This window comes from Saimiri boliviensis, chromosome 2 (genome assembly GCF_048565385.1).
Source record: "Saimiri boliviensis isolate mSaiBol1 chromosome 2, mSaiBol1.pri, whole genome shotgun sequence".
NCBI lineage: Eukaryota > Metazoa > Chordata > Mammalia > Primates > Cebidae > Saimiri > Saimiri boliviensis.
Genome location: NC_133450.1, coordinates 5036125 through 5052192, shown reverse-complemented (window position 1 = coordinate 5052192; position 16068 = coordinate 5036125). Strand labels below are relative to the sequence as shown.

The 16068-nt window shown below is 51.8% G+C and overlaps 1 protein-coding gene across 4 annotated transcripts in view; it reads left to right on the top strand.

Moving 5' to 3' along the window:
- Positions 1 to 300: 300 nt before the first annotated feature.
- The window catches only part of CD276 (CD276 molecule), a 33386-nt gene continuing 17618 nt past the window's right edge, over positions 301 to 16068 (top strand). Inside the window, exons 1-2 of one of the 4 annotated variants that reach the window (XM_074392688.1) lie at positions 301 to 551; positions 15911 to 16043. In XM_074392688.1, the coding sequence (XP_074248789.1) occupies positions 15965 to 16043 (79 nt within the window). In that variant the 5' untranslated portion in view covers positions 301 to 551; positions 15911 to 15964. The other 3 variants (XM_074392689.1, XM_074392686.1, XM_074392687.1) reach the window with 3 other exon arrangements.

Genomic DNA, 16068 nt, shown 5'->3' with positions numbered 1-16068 from the left:
ATAGAGAGCTCCCGCAGCTCTTAATTCCGCGCAGTCGGGTTAACCCTTTCTGGGCTGTGGCGCCAGCATGGTGCGGAGGACGAACCCAGGACTGGGGCCCCACAGCAGGATTCCAGCCGTGTTCTGCTGCCAGTCGACGACCAGTTAGTCACCCGTCCCCTCTCGCAGAAAGATTCGGCTCTTGGAAGCGTGGGAACGGGGTCGGGGGTGGGCAGCGCCCGGCTCCCGAAGCCGGGGGTTTTCCCAGCCAGGGTCCGGCCTGGGGGCGGGGCGTGCGGGGCGGGGTCCAGGCGGGGTGCTCTGCCCAGCCGGGTGGTTCAGGCCTCGGGCCGCAGCCGCCGCCGTGGGGCCAATCCAGCCTTGGGGGCGCACCTGAGCTGCCTTCCCGGGTCCCCGGCGGAGTCCTCGGCCCGCCCCGCCCCTCGGACTCCCCGGGCCGCCCCCCCACCCCCGTCCCCTTTCGGGCCGGGCCTCGCGGCCACATCGGCGGCAACTGGCCCAGGCTGGGCCGCGTCCCGAGTCCCGGAGTCGGCGCGGCGCGGTGGGAGCTGGTATGCGCGGGCGGCGCGGGGTGGGGCGGCCTTTGTCTGGCGGGGGTCGGGCCGGGAGCCCCCGGAGACCCGCACCTTCCAGCGCAGGGCAGCCGGAGCTACGCCCGGGCGCCCTCCCTCCGGGCTCCCGCTCCCCTGCCCTCTCCCGGGTCCCGGCGGCCTCCGCGCACAGGAGTCCCGGGAACCGCGGGCGTGGCTCCAGCCCTGGAGCTCCGGGATCAGCCGGGAGCTGGGGGGCGCCCGGATCCAACCCCGTCCCCCTCTTCCCTCGGGCTGAGAGGGTCCCGGGCGCCGTCTAACCTGCCGACCCCGGAAGCCGCGGACCCGGGCCGGGTAGGTGAATGCGCTGAGGCCCCGGGTCTGGAGCGGGCACGGGGGCAGATCTGTCCCGTGTAGAAGCGTAACGAAGCAGCAGGCCGGGGCTGGGGGGGACAGCGGGGGTCTCCTGGGCCCTGCGGAGGAAAACGCCCAGCGCGGGGAGGGGAGCGGCGGGGGGCGGAGGGAGGGCGAGGGGTTAGGCGGGTCCACTGCGCAGGGCCCTGCAGGGCGAAGGTGCGGGCGACCGGGGCACTTCTACAGGCAGGCGTGGGCATGAGGGGTCAGGTTCCGGGAAGGACAGGTAGAGACGGCTGGCAGGGGCCACGGGGTGAGGAGGTGTTGGGGGTGGGGAGGGGACAGGGATGGGCAGTTTGGGCTTGGGAAGCCTCGGGAAGGTGGGGGTGAGGTGGGATGGAGAGGAGATGCGGTGACGGTGGAGGAAGGTGTGGACTCGAATGGAGGCACACTAGAAGAGAGGAGATTGAATCACAGCGCCCAGGGCCCTCCTTGCGACCGTTTAGCTTGCGAATTGGCAAGTCTGGCCGCCTAAGGCAGGGGATTTATTTCTAAGCCAAACCTGCCCTAATGAGAAAAGCGTGATGGATGACTCAGATATGGGATCTGTCACTGAGGGAAAACATTAAGCGAATAGTAAAGCAAAAAAAGATGGTGTGTGTGTGTGTGTGTGTGTGTGTGTGTGTGTGGCTGGGGGGGTGCTATTTGTCTTAATTCAGAAGAACTATTTACCTTCAAATTGGATGTGGATAATTGTAAATGAATCTGATGTCTTCGTTAAATTAAAGCCCCGAGTCCTTTTCTTACAAGCATGTCTTTAGCAGTTAGTTTCTGTATTAGAAAGTAATGAAGCCGCTTTGTCTTTAAGAGAGTTCTTTATATAGTGTGACCTCTTCTAGTTCCCTCTGGGCTCCCAGAAGTCCCTAGGAAATCTGATGCTCTGCAGCCTTCCTGGTAGTGTGGGGGCCTGCAAATAGGTGGGACAGTTTGAGGCCGAGGGGAATTAAAGTCTAAACTTGAAGTCTAAACCCGTCCAATGGGTTGGGCTGATCTGAGTGCAGGGTGGGGTGGAGGGCTATGGGGCTGTAGGATATGAACTGGCTCATATTTCCAAGGAAGTATTTTGGGTGACTACCTACGTTTCCTTGATATCTGGAGTTCTGGACTTTAAGCACTAACACTTAAGGTAACTGTTGATCATGGAAATTTACATACATCACAGTCAGCTTACTGGAGTGTCCTGATGTGAATGCAATTTTCCTTCATGACTTTGGGTCCGCCCTGTGGACCTCAGTTTTTGTAGTGAGGGGCTGTATGGAAGGGGACTCTGCCAGGAGAGAGCTTTGTTCCTGCCTTAGGTGGCCTCAGTAATGCTGTCTGGGTCTCATGACTGACCTTTGGAGTTCTTCCATGTGGTTTCTCCTGCCTGCAGTAAGCTTTCCAGTGTACTCTAGACTCCTGGTCAGAGGTGATGAGGAGCCTGTGTTAACGTAAGTCTTAAGTGAGGAGGGGTGTTGGAATCTGAGGACCCTGTTTTCCTTCCTGCCCCCTCTGCACTCAGTCCAGGCACCCGATGGAAGCAGGCCAGCTGAATGCCTCATGCTCAGATACCTGACAGCTGGGTTGGGTGCTTTCATATTTATGGAAAGGACAGTTATAGAAATATAGTCCCTTCAAAGTAGTCCTCTGGGGTGTCTATGTCCTTATTAGGTTGACTTCTTCCTGTGGGACTTCCTCCATCCTTAAACTTTGGCCTTCTCTGGAGGAGTACAGCTTCATTCTTTGGAGTAGGATTTGAGTTTGACATGGAGCCGGACAATGCTGTTTGGAATCAGAGAGGCAGTGTGATAAGAGAGCCATGAGTTGGAATCCCACAGCACCCAAAGAGACGCCTAAGGAGTGTTGTAGAGCAAGTGGCTGGATGGCACTTGGTTGGACATATGGTGTTTGGGGTCTGGGCAGAAAAATGACCAAATCCAAGCAGCCTCTGAGATTATGTCCACATGGGAGCTGTTAAGCTGTGGATCTGAGTCACAGGGTCAGGGAAAGAGGAAAAATGGCAAGTAGGATGATGTTACGGCCCCTGAGCTTATCCTCTGAGTGGGTGGTGACTTCGCATTGCTGTCCTTTTCCCCACCAGAGAAGTCCACCAGCAAAAGGGCAAGGCAGGCCCAGGGCCTGGGAGAGGGGCAGAGGGGTGGGGCGTAGTCTACATGATATTTGAGAAAGTTCCCTTGGTCTTGTTGTCTCAGAATGGACCCCACACCTGGAAGAGGGCCACATGTGCTGCTACGCAACCCTTGCCTGCCACCCCCAGTTCTGCCGCCTCTACAGTGTGTCAGATAGGAGCATTGGGTTTTCAGGTTTGGGGGTGGGTAGGGCTGTGCTGGAGGCTAGACGTTATCTCATGTAATCCTCATAGTAATCCTGTGAGGTAGGGTATCACTAACACCATTGTACAGTTGGGGAAACTGAGGCCCAGAAAGGGCAAGTCCCATGCCCAAAGACACATAGCCGGCAATTGGTGGAGCTGGGCTGCTGTCTGCTTCCAGAACTGGCTTTTTCTGCTGCTCTGGAGGCAGGACAGGTTGTACCCCGCTTTCTGGAGTCTGGCAAGATGTGCCAAGGGTTCCCATAGGGAGGCAGTGAAGACTCATCTAGGGAACCAGAGAAAGGGCAGGCCTGACCTTGGTGACCTGGTGACTAGTGACCTTCACGGCACAGTCAGGGCCTTTGCTGAGGGTTCTTCTCTTCCAGAGCCTTGGCCTTCCTCATGCTGGGCTTTCAGGAATCTCTCCTCCACCCTTCAGTTCTGACCATGGCTTCTTGACAGCTGCCCCCATTCTCCCTTTCATTCTCTTTGTGGTCCAGAGAAGGGATGCCTGCTCCACACCCCTGATGTCATTAGGCATTTGACCTTCCCTAGGCATAGGGAGCATCATCTGTGGGAAGAGGAGTGAGAAGCATTTCTTCCTGGGAGCCTTGGAGCAGGGAGAGATACTGTCTCTGGGAGGCAGGGGTCCCAGGTCACCCTAAAGGCAATGCAGGCTTCTCCCTTGTGGGAGACATTGAAATGTGTCCTGGTGAGAATGCTCTGTGCTGGAGGATGTGGCAGCAGGAGGGTAGGAGCCCATGGTACTTGGAGCTGTGACCATGCATCGGAAGGGGCCGAGGACCACAAGAATGAGTCAGAGCCAGAGATGGAGGCGAGTTTTGCATTTGCTACTTTGGAGCTGGGGCAGTAGTGGGGCTCTAGGTGAAAAGTGGGGACACAGAAGGAATAATGGTCCCAGAGACCCAGATGTGTGGCCTGACAGAGGAGGTTCTTGGCCAGGGAGAGCGGGGTAGGGGCAAAGTGTTCGTGCAGTGCAGAGGCCTCATCTGGGGGGCCTTGTCCTCATGTGTGCGGCAATCATAACAGCAATACTATTACTGCAGTTTTGGTACTGGGCGCTTCACGAAGTCCTCTCTCTCTGTTGTCTTATTCTCAGAGCAGCCCTGCGGGGTAGGGATTCTTACCCCCATTTTAGAGATTTGGAATTGGGTCTCAAATGTGTTAAGTCATTTCAACTTGGTCATGCGTTCAGCGAGGCATCGATGTCAGGATTTGAACTCAAGACTGCCTGCTCCTGAGCTCATGCTGTACCTCGGGCAGGGAAGGCAGCCTGATGATTCCATTCATCGAGTGAGGAATCCAGGCTGAGGGGCACTCGTCAGCTGGCTCGTAGTCACCTCTGCTGGTGGCTGATGATTGAGCATGGGACCTTGGGCAGCCGGCCACCACTCTCTGGGCACAGATTTCCATCTGTACAATGGGTGTGGAGCAAGGCAGTGGACCAGGTGAAGCCTAAGAGGCCTTCTAGCTCTGAGGACTGGTGGAGACCGCTACACGCCTCAGAGGACAACCCTGGGAGACCCAGAGGAGTCTGGCTTACATGGAGAGGGGTCGGCAGAGTTACTCTGCTAGGCTGAGCCTCTTTCAGGGTAAAAATCAAAGGAATTGGGAGGCAAGGAGGCATTTAGGCAGATCACATCTGGAGAATATGCACCCTTCCTTGAGTGCAGTCTGGAAAGGCTTCTGGAAACGATAGGATTTCCAGGTGTGTTTGCGTGGGCACCTAGCAGGACTCAGCAGATACTGAGTGAATGTAGATGTGTGTGTCAGACCTGAGATCTGCCCTCTGATGCGGGCTCATGTGCTCTCATCCCTTTTCTTCCCCTCCCCATTCCCCTTGTTGCTGTCCCTTCTTTGACTAGACCTCCTCTGCGCCCAATGTAGCTTTCCCTTTTTTTTTTTTTTTTTTTTTTTTGAGACAGAGTCTTGCTCTGTCACCCAGGCTGGAGTGCAACGGTGTGATCTTGGCTCACTGCAACCTCTGCCTCCTGGGTTCAAGCAATTCTGTTGCCTCAGCCTCCTGAGTAGCTGGGACTATAGGCACGCACACCACCACACCCAGCTAACTTTTTGATTTTTTTTTTTTTTTTTTTTTTTTTTTTTTTTAGTCGAAACAGGGTTTCACTGTGTTGCCCAGCCTGGTCACAAACTCCTGCGCTCAGGCAATCTGTCCATCTTGGCCTCCCAAAGTGCTACGATTATAGGCGTGAGCCACTGTGCCCAGCCAGCTTTCACTTTTTTGAGGGCTCTGTGCCTCCTGTGATATTGTGTGTATGTGTGTGTGTGTGTGTGTGTGTGTGTGTATGTATGTATACACATGTGCCCACAGGCATGTGTCGGTGAGTTTCGCAGCCCCTGCACATGCCCGTAGTTCCGGGAAGACCTCAGCCCTGCTTTTCTGGCCAGCCCTGATGACATATTGCTGTCCTGACTCACCCAGAAATCACTTAGGAAGAATTGATTCCTGCTCTTGGGTGGGATCACGGGACTGGGGAGTGGTGCCCAGGGGACAGCCTTGAACACAAAAGGCCAAAACTGACTCAGATTATCAGGAAAAAGGAAGGCAAACAGGGAGGCCATTCCCAGGGAACTCTACGGACCCTCCCATCTCTCTTCCAAGGCTGCTGCCCATTTATAGAACACCTAGTATTAATTAGGTCCGTTTTGATAATTTTACTCATTGAGTCCTATAATCATCCTATGAGGGTAAGGTTTATAATCCCCATTTTACAAATGAGCAAACTGAGGCTCAGAGAGGATATTTTCATAAAATTTCATTACTAGAAAGTGACAGAGTCTGGATTTGAACCTGTCTCTCCAACTCCAGAGTCATCTTCTTAAACACTAGTGCTAACTTCTTCCATGAAGCTTCTTGCAATGGTGCCAGCCCAGCATGTGATACGGTCACAGCATGGGACGGTGGTCAGTGCCCTTTGATGGTTGAAGAGATGAAGACCCAGAACGTCAAGGGGTTTTCTCTAGGTAGTCTGGCAAGTGACTGATAGAGCCTGGTCTAAAGTCCAGTATTATCTCTGTTGTTGCTGTTTTTTCCGTTTTTCTTTTGTTAATTGCAAAAGAATTACATGTTCATAGTTAAAAACAGAGAAGTGTATCAAGTAGAAAACAGTAGCAAACCTTCACCCTTATTCCCACATTTCAGAGTTTCATTCACTCTCAGGCATCCAGATCCTTTCCCGTCCATCTATCTATCCAAACACATATTCATTCATTCATTCATTCATTCACTGGTTGAATAGTGCATTGAGCACCCATTATGTGCCAAGCCTTTGCTAGAATTAAGGATGCAATAGTTAAATAAAGCAGATGTGGTTTCTTCTCAGGGAGGTTCCCATATATCATGAAGAAAACAGACTGGGTGCAATGAATAACAGGGTCCTTCTTAGTGTGGCAGATCTCTTATCTGGCTTTTCTGTCAAAGCCACCCTCAGAATACGGAGGTGTTATCTTTTATCTTATTCCATGTTTTACTGCTATAACAGAATACTGCAGCCTGGGTAATACATAAAGAAAAAATGTTTATTTGGATTATAGTTCTGGAGACTGGGAAGTCCAAGGGCATGGTGCTGGTGTCTTGTGAGGCCCTTCTTGCTGCATCATCCCACTGTGGAAGAGCATGTGAGTGTGCAGGACAGTGAATATGGGGGCAGCACTTATCCTTTTATCAGGAACCCACTTTTCCTGTGATAACCACATTAATCTCTTCACTTCTTACAGGCCCCATCTCTTAATACTGTTACAGTGGTAAATTTTGACATGAATTTTAAAGTAGGCATCCAAACCATAGTACTCATGTTATCTAGGTAGAAGGAACTGTTATTTGCAACAACCCTGTGAAGTTTGGAAAGGCAGTCCTATGTTGTAGGAGATGGAAACAGCCCACTGTGTTAAGGGGCAGATAGGAAGAGGTAAGGCTGGGCAGGTGGGCAGGACCAGGGCAGATAGGGCTCTATAGGCTATGGAGGGGCTGAGATCTTATCACAAGGAAAGTGAACAGCCCTAGAATTAACTATGGAAGGTAGTGACATAATATAATTTATGCTTTTTTATTAATAGCAATTATTCTGGCTGTTATATAGAGTACAGATTGGAGAATAGAATTGGGTGGGGGAATCAGAGAAAATGAAGATGCGAAGAGGCTTTTTATGGTTATTCAGCAAGAGATGATGGTGACTTAGAAGACCAGAAAGAGAAGCAGAGGTGGAGAAAAATGGAGATAGTGAAGATGTAGCAGACATATTTGAGGAGTCCTTCAGTTACAGATAATAGAAAACTAGCTCAAGCACATTTAAGAAAGAAAAAAAAAAAGACTAGTTCAAGTACCTAGGCAGTCTATGTGTGCAGCTTGCTTCAAGGAGAGGGGCTTAAGTGATGGTTTTAGGGCTCTGTGTCCTTCTAGCTTCCATCTCTGCCTCTTCATTTGTATGGATCAATTCTTTAGACTGTTGGCAGCAGATAGATTTATTGCTAACAGTCCCAGACCGTATCCTTCTTAGCAATCTCAGCTAGAAAGAGTCTTTTCTGATGGCTGCGGCAGCTAGGCTCTGAGGAAGTCTCCGATTGGGCGTGGCTCGGCTGACAGCTCCTTCTTTTTTTTTTTTTTTTTAAGTTTTTAAACTTTTTATTTGCGTATTTAAAAAATTGTGCGTTCCAATAATTAAAATCATTTGAACAACAACAAAAAAAATGGCACTCTGATTAAACTGCATTACAGCCTGCAGGATACCTTGGGCCAGCTTGGTTTTACTCTAGATTTCACATTCGTCCTACAGCTCGTTCTTAAACTAATCACTGTGCTGTGGCCGGGCAGAGTTTCTCCAGTGAGCCAGGTCTTGTCACATGCCCAGGCCCTAGGTTGGGAGGACAGCTCCACCAGAGCAGCTTGGACTGGGTTCCCTGTAGGAGTGCGGAGCCTTGCTACGCGATGGGGCCAGCATGGCACAAGAGAAGAGCGCCGTAGAATAAAGGACGTGGAGCAAAATAACTGTGTTAAGACTAGCTGCCAAAGACAGAGACGATTTTCTTGGCATTGAATTTGACTCTTTGTCAAGGAAAGGAGCAGAAGATGTTAAGAAGGAACTGACGTTTAGGCCAAATGGGGAGGCGATCATCTGTTTTAACTGGATTTGTCTTCTGGCCCCTGGGATTGCCTGTCCTGGTACAGGGTGAACTTGGAGATAGTATCTCTGAGAAGCTGTCAGGGATATTTCAGCGCAGCCTAGGGTAGAAGAGGATTGGAGATGTGGGTCACAGTATTCCACAGTTTCCTGCTGTGCACAGATTCAATGCAGGTCCTCACCTACCTCCCTTACCACCCCCCTTGCCTCTTCTGCTGAGTCTCAGCCTCCCCTGAAGTCCCATCTTCCCAGAATATGCCGTGGACACCTCCTCTTCTGTGACTGCTCATGCTGTCCCCTCTGCCAGAGAGCTGAGATGTCTCCTCTCTGCAGTCCTTACTGAACCTCCCCGGTCCCCATTGAATGGCTTGATCCTTTCATCCAGGTTTAAGCCTACGCCCATCCCCTCCCACAATACCTGGTATAAATGTGTACCAAAGAACGAGTCATATTATATTTTAATGATATATTTGTTTCCCAAACCTTTGTTTTCTATCTTTATTATGAAAATGTGAGAGTTTAAATATGCCATTTAGCAGCTCTGTAGTCTTGAGCAAGTCGTTGAACCTCTCCATCCCTGAACTGACTCCTCGGTGACGTAGAAGAATAATAGTACCTGCTTCACAGAATGGTTGGGAAGCTTAAATAAGTTAATATGTGTAACAGCACTTACAACAGAGCCTGGTGCATAGCTTTCAACCAAACTGGCCTTTGTTATTATTATTGGATAAAAGCAAAATAATATATATAACATGGGTAACTTTTGAAGCATAATAAGGAACATGCCACCCAACTTAGGAATGAGAAACTCTGTGGCTGAATATTTTTATGTATGATTCTTCACTACCCATGCCTATTGCATGCACCGCCAATGCCTGGTGCATGGATGATGAATAAGCTTTTGTTGAATGAATAAATGAACACATGCTGGAAGACTTGAGATGGGGACGTAACCAGGTTTATGGGGAAGATGGTAGATTATGGGAACTGCAGACCAGTAATCTTGTTCTTAATCCTGATAAAGTCCTGAAACCAGTGAGCAAACGAGCACTTGAAGAAGAGCCCATTAGTAGGCACCCACATGGCTTTACGGGGGGTTCTGCAAATGTACCTCTTTTCTGTTTTTTCTCCATTTGATTGGTCCCCAGCCAGAAGCAGGGAAGCTTCTCATGACAGCCCTGGGGATAAGATGGGTAGGTAAGAGCTGGGTAGCAGCTCAGGTGGGAGCGCTCCTAACCCCAAAGTGCTGAGTGGTGGGTGGACGTTGATCCAGGGACAGACGGTGCTGTGGGCTTTCCTGTTCCTGTCTTCTCCCTGAGGATGACGCCAAACACAAGCAGAGAGAGGAGAGGAACCTTTTCAGATGACATTCATTCATTCTTTTTTTTAATCTACCAACACATTATGTAGCATCATCTGTGTACCAGAAACAGTCGAAAGAGTACTTCAGAAGATCATGACATGGTAACAGAGCATTGTAAATATGGTTAATGCTGCCAACTGTACACTTAAACCTAGATAAATGGCCAACTTTATGTTATATCTATTTTACAACAATTAAAACAATATTGTGACAGCTGGAGGAGTGGGCTCAGTTTAACTGGGTGAAATGAAATAGTAACAAATGCAATACCCTATAAAGCTCCACCCCATCCTCAAGTCCATGAGAAGAGAATGGCAGAGGTGTGGATCAGCAGCAATGAATGTGAACCACTTCTGATCGTTGGTGCAAATTTGATAGTTGGTTATTTTGGTGAATAGCGTGACATGGCTGCTCAATGGTGACTTCGTCAAGGAAGATCAAATACTTGCAGGGCTTTGATAAGGAAGGGGGCAGACTTGTTGTGTGTGGTCCAGGGGTCAGGTGAAGACTGACATGGGCTGTATTGGAAGACAAATTTGGGCTAAGTGTAAGGTAGAGCTTCCCACAATGAGCGCTGTCCAAAAGCAAGCGGCTAGCCTATGGAGGCCATGGGTGCCCATCACAGGGACAGGCAAAGATTGTGTTTATTGGGGGTGGGGCAGAGAAAGGTTCCCTGTTCTGATACTTGGCCATTAATTTCTTCAATTTCCCCAGAATTTGTTCCCATGCCATCATCTCCCTCTGTGACCCCAGCTTTGGCTGCTGTCACCACCATTGTGTGGAGGACTCCCCTGTCCCTCTGTTCGGAGCTGCAGCTTCTATCTGGGACTCCATGGGACATTTTGGTGTGGATGATCTGCAGCTCGAACTCAGCAGGAACTGATCTTTCCCCTCCACATGCTTCATTTCCAGGTCTCCCCATCTTGTTGTGTGTGTCCGTGTTTGCCCATTGTTCCAGCCTCCAGTGCCTCCTTAACACCTTCAGCTCCTCCCTCCACACAAACAGTCCCCAAGCCTGGTCCCTTCTGCCCTTGAAATTTGTCCAAAGCTGGGCTCAGGCATCACTCAGTCACTTTGATGAGTCTCCTATTCGTATTTTGAGACACCTATTTTAGATGTGGTTTCCTTTTGTGGCTCCGAGCAGTGGCAGTGTTCACAGGGTGGGGAGGGGGAAGAGAAGGAGGGACAGTTAGGGTGGAATGGCTCCTTAGTTAGTTCAGATGCTGTAAGAAAGACCCAGAATAGCAGTGACTTATGCTGGAAGAGGTGTTGATTTCTCACCCATGTGACCATCTGGGTGTATCCAGGGCTGATACTACAGTCCCTCAGGGTTCTACTGCTCTGCTATCCTCAGCATGTTGCCTTTGGTAGTCTGGTCACCACACACATCACATCTGTGTTCCAGCCACTGGGAGAGGGAAGGGAAGGCATGCTTCCTCTCTTTAAAAGCATGACCCAGAAGTTGTAGCTATCAGTGTACACGTTACATGGCCGTACTCTGCTGCAAGGAAAGCTGGGGTTTGCAGTCGTTAGCTGACTGGCTGTGTGCCTAACTATGGAACAAGGGAAGAGCTGGATGTGGTGGCGGTACCTGCAGTCCCAGCTACTCGGGAGGCTGAGGCAGGAGGATCGCTTGAGCCCAGGAGTTCAAGGCTGCAGTGGGCTCTGATTGCACCACTGAACTATAATTGTACCACTCCAGCCTGGGTGGCAGAGCGAGACCCTGTCTCTTAAAAAAACAAAAAAAAAAGGTTGGCGGGAGGTGGGGAATGCATGTAAGCAGACAACAACTAGCAGTTTCTGCCCACTTTGTGCATTTCAGTGTGAATTGCGTGGCTGTGAATCGGCCAGCCCTTAAGGTTATAGTCCCTGAAAGATTCAAGTACTGGTAAAGTTCTGCTAGCATCCACAAAGCTTTTATTTTATAGGTAGGAGCACTGAGCTCAGAGAAAGGAAGTCGCCTAGTTAAGACTGCATAGCAAAGTGTCAGAGCTGGGACCAGAACCCCGAACGTCGGGATCATTTTCTAGAATTCCAAGGAGACCTGGCTGAGACGCAGACAGGCAGTGCCAGGAGGATGGGTGTCCGGAGTGCAGGAAAGGGCTGCCTTTCCCAGTGTGGCTGCCTGGGGAGCTGCTCATGACTTTTCAGGGATCGCCTTCGGGGTTATCATACCTCTGAGGTGCTTCTAAGTTGTCCTGACTGTATCTTAAATAGTATACTATACCCGACTGCGGTGACCTGCCTGCACGTCCCCCTTCCAGGTTAGAATCTGCTCCTTGAGGACAGACGTGTAGCTTAGTCATCTGTCTGCCCCTAGTACCTCCCAACCAGGAACTCTGTAAGTAGTGAAATGAATCACTAAAGACACGAATGCACGTAGATTCAAGGACTCCTTCGGTTGCAGATAATAGAAACTTAGCTCCAACTGGTTTAAGGAAAAAAATATGATTGGTTCAAGAATCTGGGCAGTCTAGGCCTGCAGCTTGCTTCAGGCATAGCTGGATCCAGGGACTTGTCTGACATTTTCAGAACTCTGTCTCTCTGACCCTTCTTGTCCCCTTTGTGGGAAGTGTTGCCCAAGGAGCCCCTGTGGGGATTGGGAGGAAGCGGGGTGATGTGGGTGATCATGGCGGGGGCAAGGAGACCCTCTTGGCATCTTAGGCCCAGGGCGTTTTGGCCCCGAGCTCAGGCGTGGCTGGTTTTGTTGTTGTAGCTTTATGAAGGCACATCTTGGGTCATCTCTTGGGAGCCTCCCTGTGGCCCCACTTCTGCAGGGTTGGATGCCCTTGCCGTAACATAGGCTGAGGACAGCCTGGCCCCTCACGCCTGCTGCTCTGTGAAAGCCCACAGTGCTCTGTGGTTTGGGGATAGAGCAGAAAGGAGGAGGAGGAGGCGGGGGAGGGTGAGGCGGGGGAGGGGGAGGGGGAAGGGAGTAGGAGGGGAGTGGGTAAGGGCAGGTGACTCACTGGGCGGAGTGCCACATGCTGACTCCAGGGCAGGTCCCAGCTGGCAATGAAATTCCCTTTTGTGGACCACGTGGGTGGGGGCTATGCAGGTGGCCTGAGGCCTGCGTGTCTCCACATGGCTCTGTCCCCAGGCCACCCTCCCATTCTCTGAGCAGCACGTCCTTTCGGAGCTGTGTCTCTCCTGTCCTCAGCTCCTCCAGGCCCAGCTGTCAGGGCAGGGGGCTCTGGGTGTTGTGGACTCCTCTGGTCTCTTTGCTTCTGGGCTGTCAAGCTCCTTCTCTCTAGAGCAGGTTTCCAGGACCCAGAGCATAGGAAAGGAATAACAGGGAGCAAGTCCAGGGCCCAGCCCGGGAAGTCCCTCATCTTCCCTCTGGAGGGAAGGGCGGCTCGGCCCTGGGAGTCAGCAGCCTTCCCCCACTCCATTCACAAAGCACCTTTGCCTTACAAGGGCCACTGTGGGACCCACAGGAAGATCCTGCCCTGTGGGACCCACAGGCAGGTCCTGATCAAGGGAGGTGCCCTCTGCTCCCTGCACCCGCCCAGAGTGGCAGTAATTAGCCTGATATATGGAAAAGACAATCATACGAAGGGTCTACAGTGCCAGGCAGAGGAATGGGGTCTGGCTGCTATAGTGAATGGGGAGCCGTGGGACGTTTTTGAGCAAAGGTGGGACATGAACAGATTCCTGTCTTAGGTCCTAAGAGAAGACGCCTTAGAGAATGGGGCTGGCGGGGAAAGAGAGGAGCAGGCAGGGCCAGTGAGGAGGGTCTTGGGTCAGGTTGGGAGGTGGAAGCTTGAGAAGCAGTGCAGAGAGTGAGGGAGGTGGCCCAGGAAGAACCCCCAGGCCCCGTCTCAGGGTAAGAGAGGAAGGAAGACGTGGAATTTGGGCATTCATTCATCCTTAGCCCTGGTGCTTCCTGCAAGGGAGTGGGCAGGTCTTGCCGGCAGCTTCGTGCTGGAGCTTCCTGTGGGCCCCAGGGTGGCCCTCGTAGGGCAGGATGTGCTGCCCGCCAAAGGCGCTTTATGAATGAATCGGGGAGGGGCGGGGCACGGGGGTGGGGGGAGCTGCTGACTCAGCAGGCAGCCAGGCTTTGAGGCCGGAAGCGTCTGGAAAGGAAGTGGCTGCTCAGGGCTTCCCTACTGTAGACAGCTGGGAGAGAAGGGGGGCTGGCCAGGATGCACGTGGTTTGGCTGAGGGACTCCCTGGGCCCAGCTGCTGGGGGGGGGATGTGTGTGTGTAGGAATGGAGGGTGGCAGGGAGGGGGCTGGTGTGCTTGGCTGGGATTGGAAGGATTGAGGCTGGGTGCCTGGGATGGAATTAAGGCTAGCAGCTGTTAATGAGGTTTGCTCTGTGGAAGGGCGGAAAGGTGCAGCAGAACTGGACCCTTCCCGGCTGTGCTGACTGGCAAATTCCTTGACATTAACAAAGTCATTTATCTGGGCTTTAATTTTTTAAAGTCCTGCAAAAACACGACTGAGTGGTACAGCCTATCTCCCAGGTTGTCAGGAGGATGTGAAATCATTTCCATTCTTGTTGATCAGTGTTGGTTGGCATAGATGTGGCTTGATCGGGACATGGCACCAATGTTTAGACAGCAGCTGTGGGACTCAGGGAAGAGGTGTGTGCAGCCTGGAGGGAGGCTGGAATCAGGAACAGGGCTGGACTTAGGGATGCCTGCCCTTCCCATCCCCAGCTCAGGCCTGACCTGCAGCCACAGACCTGTCTCTTACTCAGTCCTGACTCCAGCCTTGGGGGTCATCCCCAGGCCTGGCCTCTTCCACTTCTGATCTGTCTTGGTCACTCAGTTCAGACTTGTTAAGCTGGCAAATGTCCTCTCTCTGCATTCCCACACTCATACATCCAGTCGCCTCCTAAAACTCTGTCCTAGAAGCTTCTTTGCAAATACTGCTGTCACACAAGCTATACTGACCCCTTCCATGTTCTCTTCCTCAGCAAATGTCCCCCACCATCACTGAGGCTCAAAGCCATGACCACCCTGACTGCTCCCTTTGTCTCTCCCCAAGTCTTCAGATCCTGTCACTTTTACCCAGACATGCTTTGTCTCTTCTGTGTGGCCCCTCGTTTATTCTACCACTATCACTTCCTACAGATATGGCTGTTAATAGCCTCTTTTTTTTTTTTTTTTTTTTTTTTTTTTGAGATGGAGTCTTGCTCTGTCACTCAGTCTGGAGTGCAGTGGCACAGTCTCGGCTCACTGAAACCTCTGCCTTCCAGGTTCAAGCCATTCTCCTGCCTTCAGCCTCCCAAGTAGCTTGGATTACAGGTGCCTGCCACCACACCCAGCTAATTTTTTGTATTTTTAGTAGAGATGGGGTTTTACCATGTTGTTTGGACTGGTCTGACTCCTGGCTTTAAGTGATCCACCCACCTCGGCCTCCCAAGTGCTGTGATTACAGGCATGAGCCACTGCACCTGGCCTGAAATAGCCTCTTAACTGGCCTCTCCCTTGCCCTGATACATTCCAGTCTGTGCCCAGGAACTAGAGTGAGTTTTAAGCATTGTTACCCAGCTTTTGTGTGGTTAAAACGATCCCCAATGATTCCCATTACTCATAGAAAACCCTAAATTCCTCACTGTTCTCTCAAAGCCCTGTGTGATCTGGCTGAAACATGCCCTCCCATCAGATGGGGTGTCAGGGTACTGTCAGATTAATCTTCATGAAGCTTAGCTCTGACCATGTATTTCCCTTATTCAGGAAGCTTCAGTGGTCCCCAGCTGTCTTTAGGATACGGTTCGCCCCTGCCAGCCCACCTCTAAGTCTGGCCCCCTTGGGGGCTCCAGCTCTGCCCTACCAGCTACTGTCTGCCAAATTGATCTGCACACATCTTAGCCCCAGAGCCAGCCAATCTTGCCTTCACTTGCCAACCTACCTCCTCCTCTTCTTTATATTTGGATACTAACGTCTTAGCTGATAGGGTGGATCCCAGCGCCCCCCTGCCATCTTCCCTGTCAGGCCTCCCCAGGGACTCCCTGCCAAGCATCTGTCACCAACATCCCTCAGCAGGGAGCCCTGAGGGGGATGGGAACGCAGCCCTCCCAGTGGGCAATTGTAGCCTTCCCCACTCTGGTCCAGGAGAGATGACGTGAGAGAGGGCCTGGGGACACCTTTGGAGACAAAGGCCTCACATCCTCTTCCTCCCAGGCAGGGGCAGCCTTCCACCGCGGGAAGCCCAGCTGTCAGCCGCCTCACGGGAAGATGCTGCGTCGGCGGGGCCCCCCTGGCCTGGGTGTGCACGTGGCTGCAGCTCTGGGAGCACTGTGGTTCTGCTTCACAGGTGAGGGGAGCATCCTGAGGACTGG